The following is a 12,834-nucleotide window of genomic DNA, read 5'->3' as shown; positions in this document are numbered from 1 at the left end:
AGTCTTTTTCATGTGTGTATATGCAGAAATAGCTGTGTGTGTTTGTAGGTATTTTATTAAGGTGCTCTAGTAATCAAACATTGTAATTTTATGTCTGCTGTACTTATTAATACATGGGGAATGCTGATCTGGAAATCACATTTCTGTATATAATAAAATAATACCTAAATATATGTTGTTATTTATAGGTGGATCAAGATGTGCTTATTACTAACTCATATGAAACAGCCATGAGAACAGCACAAAACTTCCTTTCTATTTTCCTTAAGAAGTAAGTACTGTTGCATTCTTTAGCTTATTGACCAAACCAACTCCAAATAAAGTCCATCATACCTTAAGACAAACTTAACCACTTTGCTATGCTAAACACATACTCATGAAGTTGTTTATAGCAATATACTTCATAGATTCCTAAGAGAGCTACCGATTTGCACACAAATTTTTATGGAACAGAAGTTGTGCAGAGTATTTATACATTTAAGCATGTGTTTGATAGCTCGTGTAAGATTATTTTGTTAGGGCTACGTTACTTATCTGAATCTTGAAAGAGATATCTTTGTAAATACTCAAAACGTGAATCCATATTCATTCAGTCATCGAAATGGCAAAGATACTAAAGACAGAAATTATTTTATCTCGGCTAAAGTTAGGAGTGTCTGTAGATCAACAGGGGAAAAAAAATAGTATCTGTGAATAACCAGAGGCTTTCCAAGAATAATTCCTGAGGTTTTTATTGGGTTAATTTCTAGTCTTGAGTCAAAAGGCTATTTAATAGTCATCTAGCAGTGTGTCTGCATACTGCTGGGATCATTAAGTTAGGATGCCACATGTAAGTGAAACACTGTCAAGTATGTTACCTTTTGACATTTTTTTTCTATGTTCTGATTTTAACCTGTGTGGAGCGTGTTACTGAGATGCCTTATCACTGTCAGGTAAACCAGACCAATCTTAAGGAGTATAGACACAACACTTCCTAAATACCTCCCTCCAGCTTGAGCTTTACAATTTTACCTACTCATCCATCCAAGTTAATGCACACTTTGACTCGAAGTAATGTATAAAAAAATCTTAGAAACAAAATTCTACTATTGTGCATTAGCTGCTTTACTTGCAGTACAGCTTGTAGCAGTAATTGTTTTAACTATTTCTCTGTAAATTAGTAGAGCAATTTTTCTTCTATTATGTCAGGATTTATTTTAGAATTTCACCTAGCTTCTTCCCATTAAATGTAAGATTACTTCTGTTTCTGTCAGAAGAAAAGCTTCAATGGGTTTTAAATTAATTTAAATAAACATGTGGGGTTTTTTTAAACAGGTGTGGCAGTAAACAGGGGGAAGAAGATTACAGGCCATTGTTTGAGAACTTCATTCAAGATCTACTTTCAACAGTCAATAAACCAGAATGGCCAGCTGCAGAGTTGCTGCTTAGCTTACTAGGAAGGCTGTTGGTAAGGGGATCCTTGTTTTAAACTATTATATTAATTAATTTCTTATTACAATGCAGACTTGCTTATTTCAGTTGAAACTATTACAGGCATGCTTTCTGATTGTTGACAAGCTTGTGACATTTAAGGATTCTCTTACATGTGTCACTACTATGCAATACATAGATAATAAAATTTGGGTTGTAAGATCATAGCTATGGAAGTTGCTAAAGATCATATATATACAGTTTGTCATTCAAGTCCACTTCAACTATTCCAGGACATTTTCAATATGGAAAAATGCCATTATATAGCATCTGTTAAGTGTAGATGCTCATCTGGAGTGAGTTCAGACTAACAGCTGTGATTATTCATGTTAAATATCTTCTCAAGATTATTACTTCAGCTTAGAACCTGAAAACAATTAAGTAATTTGGTTTTTCACAAATAGTAGCATTTACTTATATTTTACCAAATATTAATACTTTTTTTAACACTTTATGAGAGTTGTTCTTCACTGTTACAATGCAATTAACATAGTAATTTGAGCTGTTTCTTGGAAAAATGTGTTATGCTTCACTTCCTGGTAAAATGTAGCTGCCTTTATATTTGTGTGAATAATTAGAAGCTGCATTATGGTGCATTAGATCTAAGGTGTTGCAAAGAATGTCTGCTTGTCCAGTTATTATATGAAAAAATACTTTAAAAAAAATAAACTCCAACAAGCATATTTGGAGAGACAGAGAGAGACACAAAAAAGGAAGAAGCATTAATGTAAAATAAGTAGTGTATCTGTGATGTAATACAATTTTGCTTAAATTTTATGCAGCATGGAAGTTAGGTGGAGTTTTTAATAAGTTCAAGCAATCTGTTGTGAAAAGAATTGCAGTTGCAGAAATAAATATTTGTTTTAATGGTTTATTCTGTTTTTCTTAGGTTCACCAGTTCAGTAACAAATCTACAGAAATGGCATTAAGAGTGGCATCGCTTGACTATCTTGGAACTGTAGCTGCAAGACTGAGGAAAGATGCAGTCACTAGCAAAATGGATCAAGGATCTATAGCCAGAATTCTCAAACAGGTGTGTGAAAGATCCCATAACAGCCAGATTGAGATGTAGCCATTCAGATACCTCAAAATGTTCAAGATATTTGAAAAACTGGCCTTGTGGTGAATCAGTCTTCGTTGTTGAGATTTCTCAGTCAAATATACTCAGTTTATCTTACGTGTTAGCTTATGTCCTCTTCCTTGCACCATCTCTGTAGTGATCATAGGAAGTGGTTAATGGCAGTGATTGAGCCAGTATTGTTGTGACAATAATAGAGGAAATAGTGGAGCAACAGCTTAATTCTATCCTAAGAGGCTTTAAAAATACGAATCTATGTGCTTTTGGTATCATAAAGTGGTAACTGAGCTTCTGGCACTCGTATACAGGCTTTAGAGAGTTAAATGATGCTCTTATTTTATTGAACCGGACAGTGCTCTTAGTCATATGATTTAGTTTTAGGTAGTCTTTGCAAGGAGCAGGGAGTTGGACCCAATCCTTATGGATGCCTTCCAATTTAAGATATTCTCTGATTCTATGAAACTGTGGGGCTTTTTTAAAAAAAACTGGATTTGCATGTATCTTTAGAGAGTGTGTATTTGAATTTCTGCTAGTGTTGCTCCAGATCTGCAAGAATGGCAACAAGTATCAAAGCAATGTACACATTTGTGCTCTAAACAGGACATGATATGATGAGAAAATCTCAGACCTTATGCATCTTTTTAAAAATGCAGACTTGCATGTTTCTTATGGGTGCTATACATTTCTTTCTGAACTGTTCTCAGAATGATCCAAGGTTGAATAGTTGTATAAAATTCATTTGCCTCTCAGTTACCTGAAAAGAATATAAATCTATTACATGTACTTTTAATGACTGTTACCAACTTAAGTTAAAGGAAAAACTATGCAATATACAGGCATTCAAATTAAAAAAAAAAAAAAAGAAAATCCATCTAGTCCTTTATAAGGCTTGTACTTCCCATAACTTCTGTTGATTAGAATCTTCCACAACATATGGTGTCAAATCTTTTTGTCCATGACTTAATATAATTTATACTTCTGTGTGTCAGAAGTACACAATTCTCCTTTGCTGGCATATTTTTCTTTCCTGCTACATTAAATACTTTGACTCTATGAGACACTTCCTTCTATACTCTGGTACCATTAGTAGGATATTCGTGAGTGATTATAACTCTCTCTACTGTGGTTAGGATTCATGACCCATAGAATTAGATTTAAGTGAAAATCTAGTATATTTTGACATTTTGTAACAGTAGATTTATTTTTTTTTAGAAATCTGCCATAGGTTATGTCATTGATTTAAACACTTGTACATACCTTCTGTTAGTTTATCTCTTGATACACTGGTATTCTGGACTTGAAACTGTACCTTTCTTTACTTGCTACACCTAATATTTTTACAAAGTGGGAAGTTATTTTCATTTCTTCAATGTTTCTCATACCTTTTTAATGTTCTCTGTTTCATGTATCATTTTTTTTTTTTACTTTTTTTGCCTTTTATCCCTTGTTCACCTGAGAAATCACTGTTTTGGTATTTAATATTGGTGAGACAGCTAGTTTAATCCCTGTTTCAATCTGCTATGTGTGATTTAAGCCCTTTTTTTTTTTTTTCTTCCATGGCAGAGGATCTTCACACAAGATCATAGAATAAAACTTAATCAAATCAGCCAGTCTGTTTTAAAATCAGTCATATTCTGTCCTTAATCTTTTTTTAGATTTTAGAGCTACAGTCTAGTTTGTTTCAGTCTCCATGCAATTTATAAGTAATTCATTAAAAATTATTAGTATTCTCCAATTATTAAAAGAGCTAACTTGGAGTGTATGTGGACACACAGATTTTCAAGTTATAATTACCACTGTACAATGTTCTATTTTACCTTTCCACTTCTAACAGGTTTCAGGAGGAGAAGATGAAATTCAGCAGCTGCAAAAGGCTTTGCTAGATTATCTGGATGAGAACACAGAAACTGATGCATCATTAGTGGTAAATTTCAGCTTTCTGGTGTTAAGCATGTGTAAAAATTCTTTCAGTAGAGTACTGAGTAAAATGATTTTCAGTTGTAAATATTAGTTCTTCAGTTAAATTGTCAGCCTACCATGTATCATGATGAATCTGTAATTTTTCCTTTTCTGTATCTTCCTTTACGTTCTCTGCATCCTGCTGTATTTTTTAGTTTTCTCGGAAGTTCTATATAGCTCAGTGGTTCCGTGATACAACTATGGAGACAGAGAAAGCAATTAAATCTCAGAAGGATGAGGATTCATCTGAAGGAACTCACCATGCAAAAGATGTTGAGACCACGGGACAAATTATGCACAGAGCAGAAAGTCGCAAAAAGTTTCTTCGCAGCATCATTAAAACTGCTCCATCTCAGTTCAGTACATTGAAGTATGTTTCAGTACCACTTATTTCTTTATTAGTCATGCATTGTGTGTTTTAAATAATTTTTTATAAACATGTCCTAATGAACACATGGAATTTGTTGCAGGATGAATTCTGATACCGTGGACTATGAGGATGCGTGTTTGATTGTTCGATACTTGGCCTCTATGAGGCCGTTTGCCCAGAGCTTCGATATTTATTTGACACAGGTAAACTCTGCCAGAAGTCTTAGTGCAGTGAAACACGGTTGGTTTCTGATTGCAAACACTTTTGCAGCAGTATGCCATGTCTGTTTGTTGTTGAGCACAGGTATTTAACAGGCTATGTTAACACCATGTGCTTTCATATTCTGCATTGATCACACAGGTGATTATGTTTCTTTTTCTTGTGTGCAATTTCTGTGTCACATTGTACAGACATTATTTTGTTTCTCCTTGTATGTGTATGACAAAATCATTATCATTGGATGTACACAGTAAAAGGATAATGGTAAGATGTATAAATAATGTACACAGAGGATAATGGTAAGATGTTTAAATAATGTTCATAGTTTCTGAAAGGTGCAGGCTTATTTGGTGATGTTAACTCAAAGGCAGCTTAATTTGATTTGAAAATGCAATCCAGCTTGGTTGGTTGCTTGCAGTGCCTGTTGTTGTCACATTGAAAGCTGTTTGACCAGTGTCATTCCTTCACTTTTCCTGGGAGACGAGCACTAACATGTTGGCATGGTGACATGTTTGAACTCTAGTACTGCTTTAGGTTGTACTACTTACATTGTTCTGCATACAGAGCCATCTTAAAACTACTTCCCAAATCCAAAAAACCTGTTAAAAGAACCATGGTGAAAGCCACAACTGAATGATGAAAGTAGAGTTTCAAATAAAAGGACTTCAAGTGACCATGTGGACCCTGTGTAAATCATGTTTAGACCAGTTGTAAACATGTACCAAATCCTAGTAAATATCCATGCTCGGTTATCAGTGCCATGGAAAATCACTTGCATGCACATTTCTACTGTCTGAGAATATATATCAAGTTTTTAGTAAACAGATATATTTATTTTAATGAAATTGTTTGCATGTTATTCTGCTGCATTTTTGGCTGTTAAACATTGACTGCTACCTTCCCAAAGTGACTGAATCTCTGTTTTTGTTCTTTTGCTAGATTCTGCGTGTACTTGGTGAAAATGCAATTGCTGTTCGAACAAAAGCCATGAAGTGTTTGTCTGAGGTCGTTGCCGTAGACCCCAGTATTCTAGCCAGGGTAAAAAAGGAAATACCCCTCATGCACATACATTCTTCTGCCGTGCTTGAAAGAAGCCTTAATTTCTTACTCTGGATCTATGTCATTTCTTCTTGGTAGCTGGATATGCAGCGAGGCGTTCATGGGCGGTTGATGGACAACTCCACCAGTGTACGAGAAGCGGCTGTGGAGCTGCTCGGCCGGTTTGTGCTCTGCCGTCCTCAGCTTGCTGAGCAGTATTATGACATGCTGATTGAAAGGATATTGGTATGGTGACTTCTCATGCTCATGATAACACAAGTGGCATTTGGAAAAATACAAAATTTAACTGAGTTTATGTGTTTGATAATATGGAATGGTGATTCCGAGAGTAAATTGTATCTTACTTTTTTAATGGTCAGCGTCATGCTTTTAAGACCAACCTTGTGAAGTACATTGCTTGTTTCCAGTGAGGCTTTGTTAGCATCAAAAGGTAAACATATATAGAAAATTGTACCTCATAAGAACCAAGATTAAACTCCTTTATTAAGGCACAAATTGGGTAAAATGAGGAGTTTTGACACATCTCTGAGGTCTGATACACAATTCATAAGGGCAGCTCAGTAGTGTAGGTGATGAAGATAGATCTACAACACAGCAATCTTAAGATGCTATCTGTAATCCAAAAGAAGAAGTTTAAACTACTTTGCTTTTCTATGCTGTTTTTTGTGTTTTAAAAGGTGTCTTATTAGAGTTTTTCTATGAAGTGTTGCTTATCTGGACATTCAGATAAAACAGTTTAATTTAACTGTAAAATAACCCTAGCACTTCGCATCTGTGTCAGGTTTTTAGTGAAATACAACTAATTTTCTATAGTTATATGATAAAACGTTTGTGAAGGGTTTTAAAGGTACATAGCCTCATGTGCATATGAGTGTGCATAAAGCAATTCATCCTGACATACAGGTTTAAGAGGTTTTGAAAAAGGTGATATGAAGTGAACCTCCTCATCCATCTCCTTAGATGAAGCCTAGGAAAATGGAAAAGGTTGCTGCCTGTTTCTTATTAATAAGATTTATCTGAAGGCTTGAAGTATTACAGTCCAGATCTACAAAGAATCTTTTGTGTTCCAACAAAGTAGCTAAAGCATCATCAGATCCAGCTTGTAAGCTACTGAATTAAGAAGTGAAATTATACATTTGCAAGATAATGAGCTCTTAGATGGGAGGGTATAAATGGAGGCAGCATTTCAACATTCTGGAGAATTAGCGAGAACCTTAAGAATTTTTGTAAATAAAATGGTTCAAGTTATGCTGACCTTTTGTATAAATGCACTTCAGAATATTTTTGCCACCTTTTCTAAATAAATTTTGCAAGTCAGATTGGGTTATCTCCAAATATTAATTCATGTAATACATAAATTAGTACTTCTTTCTGATTCGTTTTCAACAGGGTAATGGCTTTCTTTTCACAGGATACTGGTATCAGTGTCAGAAAAAGAGTCATAAAGATACTTAGAGATATCTGCATTGAACAACCAACATTTCCCAAAATCACAGAGATGTGTGTGAAAATGATTCGGAGAGTCAATGATGAAGAAGGCATTAAGGTAGAATGAAACTTGTCCTTCAGGATCATCTTAATTACCATTATTTTAGTGTTTCTGTATTGTGACCAAAAAGAAAATAAAAAAAGTATTGCTTTGTTCCTTTGTAATATTTATGGCTGTTACTCTCTTTTGCTTTTTGAGAGCAAATATCTTAGCTTTCTAAAATGCTCTCTCTTGAAGACCTTACTGATGATCAAAAGATGTTAAAAAAGTTCTTTTCTAGAGGTTTTTTTCTTCTGTGCTCATTTCACATTATTTCAGAAGGTTTAGGGAGTCAGTTATTCACCTTAAAATGTTACTTTCATGATCATACTCTACTCTTTGAGCAATATATACACAGAAGGGCACAAAAGTAAGATTATGTGTTAAATTATAAACCTGACAAGGATGATTTTATTTTTTTTTATTTGGCAAAATATTTTTTAAGTTGCTTGGTAATAAAGAGCACACCTGTAATAATTTTGCATAAACTTTTGTAGGATTTTAAATCTGCAACTTTAAAGCTGCAGCATATATTTTTACCACTTGCATACATTAATCCCAAGTGGCTTTCTGAGAAGCCAGTTAATCAAGAAGTAGATGAGCAGCTGGATCCAAGGTGCTGCTGGGAAAGGAAGATTGCTTTGTTCTCCTCTTTCCTGCAAACAACATTAGAAAAAAATGTGGCATTATTTCCATGAATGAGTGAAGAGAGCTTCCTACAACCATATGCCTAATGGGTAGTTTGGAAATAATTTTGTTTGTTGTCATTCTATTCCATTTTTCCCTCCATCCAAAAACATTGGAAGGCAATGTACTTCCTGAGTTTGACTAGAGTGACTTGTCTCCTCTCTCTTCCCCACCCTGTGACGGTTGTTTCGAAAACTAAAGTAATCTACCATTGCTTCTAGTTCTGTGTAATAAATTACAATCTTGTGTTCAGTTGTCAGCTTCTTAGGGTACAGTGTCTTCCTGAGAAATGCAAACTAATTCAGGAAAGTAGTAACCCCATTTTCTGTAGCACGTTGCAGTGATCATTTTGCTGAAGCTTGCCTAGAGGCCTGTGTAACTCCTGTAAGAGTAAATCTGGGTGTCTCACAGGTAACATTTCAGTGTCACTTAGGTTGAATAATTCCTTATGAAAAGTCATGTATCATCAACAGTTCTGTTGTATGGCTGTATTAGCAGCAATGCCTGTGTGCCAAGATACACTTATTTATTTAAGCTAATTTTTGTTTTCCTTCAGAAATTAGTAAATGAGACATTCCAGAAGCTCTGGTTTACTCCAACTCCACACCATGACAAAGAAGCAATGACAAGGAAAATACTAAACATCACTGATGTGGTATGTTAAAGGAATTTGAGTTGTGTGCAAAATTTCCTATGTTTTTACTATGTTTGAGATATTATCCATCGTTTTTTAGAATGTGGTAATTTAGTTGTCTGGAGGATTTCTTTTTATATCTCTTGGCATTGAATCTGTGCCAAAGCTATTCACCTGATGGAAAAAGCTGCTGGAAACTCTAAATGGTCACTAATCTGCTAGGAATGGTACCTCGGACCACGCTATGTTCCGATTGTTTAAAATACGTGCTCAGTTAAAACACAATAAATTTGTATTACTTTTAACATTTACCAGGAGTTTCCAGCAGCAGCGTATAGCTAAGCCAAACTAAGAAATTGTCTCTTAAAAGAAAATTTTCCTCAAACAGTTGATAACATTTTTTTTGAAAGTTTAATAAGCAGCTTTAAGAAATACAGGGTCACGTTCTCCCTCAGGATAAACTAGTATCTTCTTCCCCACCCTGTGACGGTTGTTTCGAAAACTAAAGTAATCTACCATTGCTTCTAGTTCTGTGTAATAAATTACAATCTTGTGTTCAGTTGTCAGCTTCTTAGGGTACAGTGTCTTCCTGAGAAATGCAAACTAATTCAGGAAAGTAGTAACCCCATTTTCTGTAGCACGTTGCAGTGATCATTTTGCTGAAGCTTGCCTAGAGGCCTGTGTAACTCCTGTAAGAGTAAATCTGGGTGTCTCACAGGTAACATTTCAGTGTCACTTAGGTTGAATAATTCCTTATGAAAAGTCATGTATCATCAACAGTTCTGTTGTATGGCTGTATTAGCAGCAATGCCTGTGTGCCAAGATACACTTATTTATTTAAGCTAATTTTTGTTTTCCTTCAGAAATTAGTAAATGAGACATTCCAGAAGCTCTGGTTTACTCCAACTCCACACCATGACAAAGAAGCAATGACAAGGAAAATACTAAACATCACTGATGTGGTATGTTAAAGGAATTTGAGTTGTGTGCAAAATTTCCTATGTTTTTACTATGTTTGAGATATTATCCATCGTTTTTTAGAATGTGGTAATTTAGTTGTCTGGAGGATTTCTTTTTATATCTCTTGGCATTGAATCTGTGCCAAAGCTATTCACCTGATGGAAAAAGCTGCTGGAAACTCTAAATGGTCACTAATCTGCTAGGAATGGTACCTCGGACCACGCTATGTTCCGATTGTTTAAAATACGTGCTCAGTTAAAACACAATAAATTTGTATTACTTTTAACATTTACCAGGAGTTTCCAGCAGCAGCGTATAGCTAAGCCAAACTAAGAAATTGTCTCTTAAAAGAAAATTTTCCTCAAACAGTTGATAACATTTTTTTTGAAAGTTTAATAAGCAGCTTTAAGAAATACAGGGTCACGTTCTCCCTCAGGATAAACTAGTATCTGCATAATTGTACCTACTTTTTAGGAGCAGCAAATTAAATAGCATCTTTCCATAATAACAAAATCTATATCAAGTAAAATGCTTTAATCGTTAGTGAAAACATGTGCATAGAATCCCTGTGCTGAGATGTTTTAATACCGATTATACAAAAATGTAAATAACGAATAAAAATACTGCTTCATTACTTACAATTTTAGGTTTACATTTCATTGTGCTTTTCACTGTTTTTACATAATAGTAGTCTAGTGTGTGTTTTTTTCAAACTTAGAAGTCAGTCACTTTGATTTCAACTTAACTCTCAGTTCTTCTGCCAGTTTTACTTTAGAGCCCCTGTGAGCTGTTCCTGACATAAGATGCTAGTGAAGGCTTGGTCTGTGTATATAAAAATGAGCATATACATATATATACATGCATATTCATTTTCAGTATGTCAGAATTGGATTTCTGCTTTAGTCCGTGCAAAATGTTCTACAAAAGCAAATTTTGGTTTACATTAGAGCTAGCAATATCCAGTAGAATGTGCAGGCTTTGTGTTGTATGGACACAAATTCTGGAGTCACTTAAAAGCTGAGAATTGTTTTTCAAATGCAGAAGACAGTATCTGATCTCCAAAGGTGTAAAACCATTGTGCCAAGTGCATATGAAAGTATATCTATGCATGTTTACTGTTTTTTTTAAAATTACATCTGTATTGAATTAATTTTTCCTTAGATGTCTTCTTTATTAACCATTTCATTCTCAAAAATACTTCTAGGTTGCAGCTTGTAGAGATACAGGGTATGATTGGTTTGAACAGCTTCTTCAAAATGTAAGTAATGAATTTTGAATATATGATACCGTCATTATTAGACCTTTATAATTTATTTTGGTAGTAAAACATATAGAACTGGCATTACCAGAGCAGCCCTTCAGTTAATGCCCTTTAAACATCTGACCTTTTCTTTAATCTTTGAGGGGGCAGTTTTCTTTATCTCTGACAGTTAGTTTCTGTATTACCATGTGATCTGTTTGAAAAATACTTGTGGTATGGGGGAGCTTTTATTTCTTTGGTTTTAATTTCATACACTCCCCAGTAATCACTTCATAACCTGTACTCCACAGCTAAGGTACTTAATTCTGAAATAAGGCATCTAGTGTGAAGATTATTTTTGAAAATGGCAGATCAGTGTGTTTCCACATCCAATATATTTGTTACACTGTTTATAGAAGTGTGAATCTTCAGAGTATGGGTTACTTCTATATTATATTTTACTCTGATTTTTCCAATAATTGATCTTGATTTATTTCTGTCTCTTCAAGCTGTATGATTATTCTCCTCTGCATCTTGTATACACTGGTTAAATTTCAGGCAAAAAACCCTTTTGATTTTGCTTTAGCCTGGAGTGCCATATAGTATGGTCTCAATCCTTAGGTATTGAAAGATCTTCATGGACACAGTTTCAGTACCTGAAGTCATACAGAAGAAGGCCAACTGATTAAAATGTTTATAAAACTATGTTTCATCTTTATTTTGTATTTTTGCTTATGGTCATAAACAACATTCCTTTTGAATTTACTGATTTTTTTCCTAAGTGTTTTAAAAACCTTCTAACTCCTTTTAGTTACTGCTGGTAAACATGATTACGTTATTTTTTTCAGTATTATTTCTTTAAGCTCAAAGTTTGCTTTTATCCCAATGCAAAGATCAGTATTTCTTATTCTTTCTTATTGCAGTTAATTTTTCTTTACTTCTCACACATTTTGGTTTAATTTTTTTACTTCTCTGCATTTTTTCTCCTGGCACTAACTTTTATGGAGAAGTTAAATAAATACTTCTGTAGTGTGATATCCGTGTGTATGTGTAGTAATTGTTTTAAAATCAGCATGTATCCAATGTAAATGAATGCGTACTTAATACTGAATAATTTTCTGTTTCATCTGCTGCAGTTGTTGAAGTCAGAAGAGGATGCCTCATATAAACCTGTGAAGAAAGCCTGTACTCAACTTGTTGACAATTTGGTTGAGCACATTCTTAAATATGAGGAATCTTTATCAGGTAATATTATTTACAACCCAGTAGATTAACTCTTTTTTATTTTTTATGATATTGTAAGAGTGGTTCAAAATTATCTCAAAACATTGCTGTTACAGAATCCCTTTTTACAAAACTGATGGTAATAAATCATTGCTTTTAGGTTCATTAAGAGCTTTTGAGTGCGGTATAATAATGAAGTTTCCCTACTTTTCACTAGCTAATCACAATAACAGAACTACTTAAAAAAGTAATGAATTTTGAATATATGATACCGTCATTATTAGACCTTTATAATTTATTTTGGTAGTAAAACATATAGAACTGGCATTACCAGAGCAGCCCTTCAGTTAATGCCCTTTAAACATCTGACCTTTTCTTTAATCTTTGAGGGGGCAGTTTTCTTTAT

The 12,834-nt window shown here is 34.2% G+C and overlaps 1 protein-coding gene across 1 annotated transcript in view; it reads left to right on the top strand.

Moving 5' to 3' along the window:
- NIPBL (Nipped-B homolog (Drosophila)) overlaps positions 1 to 12,834 on the top strand; it is a 97,080-nt gene that overhangs the window by 70,128 nt on the left and 14,118 nt on the right. The window contains exons 22-33 of the mRNA XM_010008754.1: positions 189 to 271; positions 1,315 to 1,447; positions 2,360 to 2,503; positions 4,383 to 4,472; positions 4,663 to 4,877; positions 4,978 to 5,080; positions 6,036 to 6,134; positions 6,234 to 6,380; positions 7,567 to 7,701; positions 8,927 to 9,025; positions 11,169 to 11,222; positions 12,341 to 12,449. Of these exons, the coding sequence (XP_010007056.1) occupies positions 189 to 271; positions 1,315 to 1,447; positions 2,360 to 2,503; positions 4,383 to 4,472; positions 4,663 to 4,877; positions 4,978 to 5,080; positions 6,036 to 6,134; positions 6,234 to 6,380; positions 7,567 to 7,701; positions 8,927 to 9,025; positions 11,169 to 11,222; positions 12,341 to 12,449 (1,411 nt within the window). The remainder of the gene's footprint in view (positions 1 to 188; positions 272 to 1,314; positions 1,448 to 2,359; positions 2,504 to 4,382; positions 4,473 to 4,662; positions 4,878 to 4,977; positions 5,081 to 6,035; positions 6,135 to 6,233; positions 6,381 to 7,566; positions 7,702 to 8,926; positions 9,026 to 11,168; positions 11,223 to 12,340; positions 12,450 to 12,834) is intronic.

Source organism: Chaetura pelagica, unplaced genomic scaffold (assembly GCF_000747805.2).
Source record: "Chaetura pelagica isolate M959 unplaced genomic scaffold, ChaPel_1.0 scaffold31, whole genome shotgun sequence".
Lineage (NCBI taxonomy): Eukaryota > Metazoa > Chordata > Aves > Apodiformes > Apodidae > Chaetura > Chaetura pelagica.
This window is presented reverse-complemented; position numbering and strand designations above follow the sequence as displayed.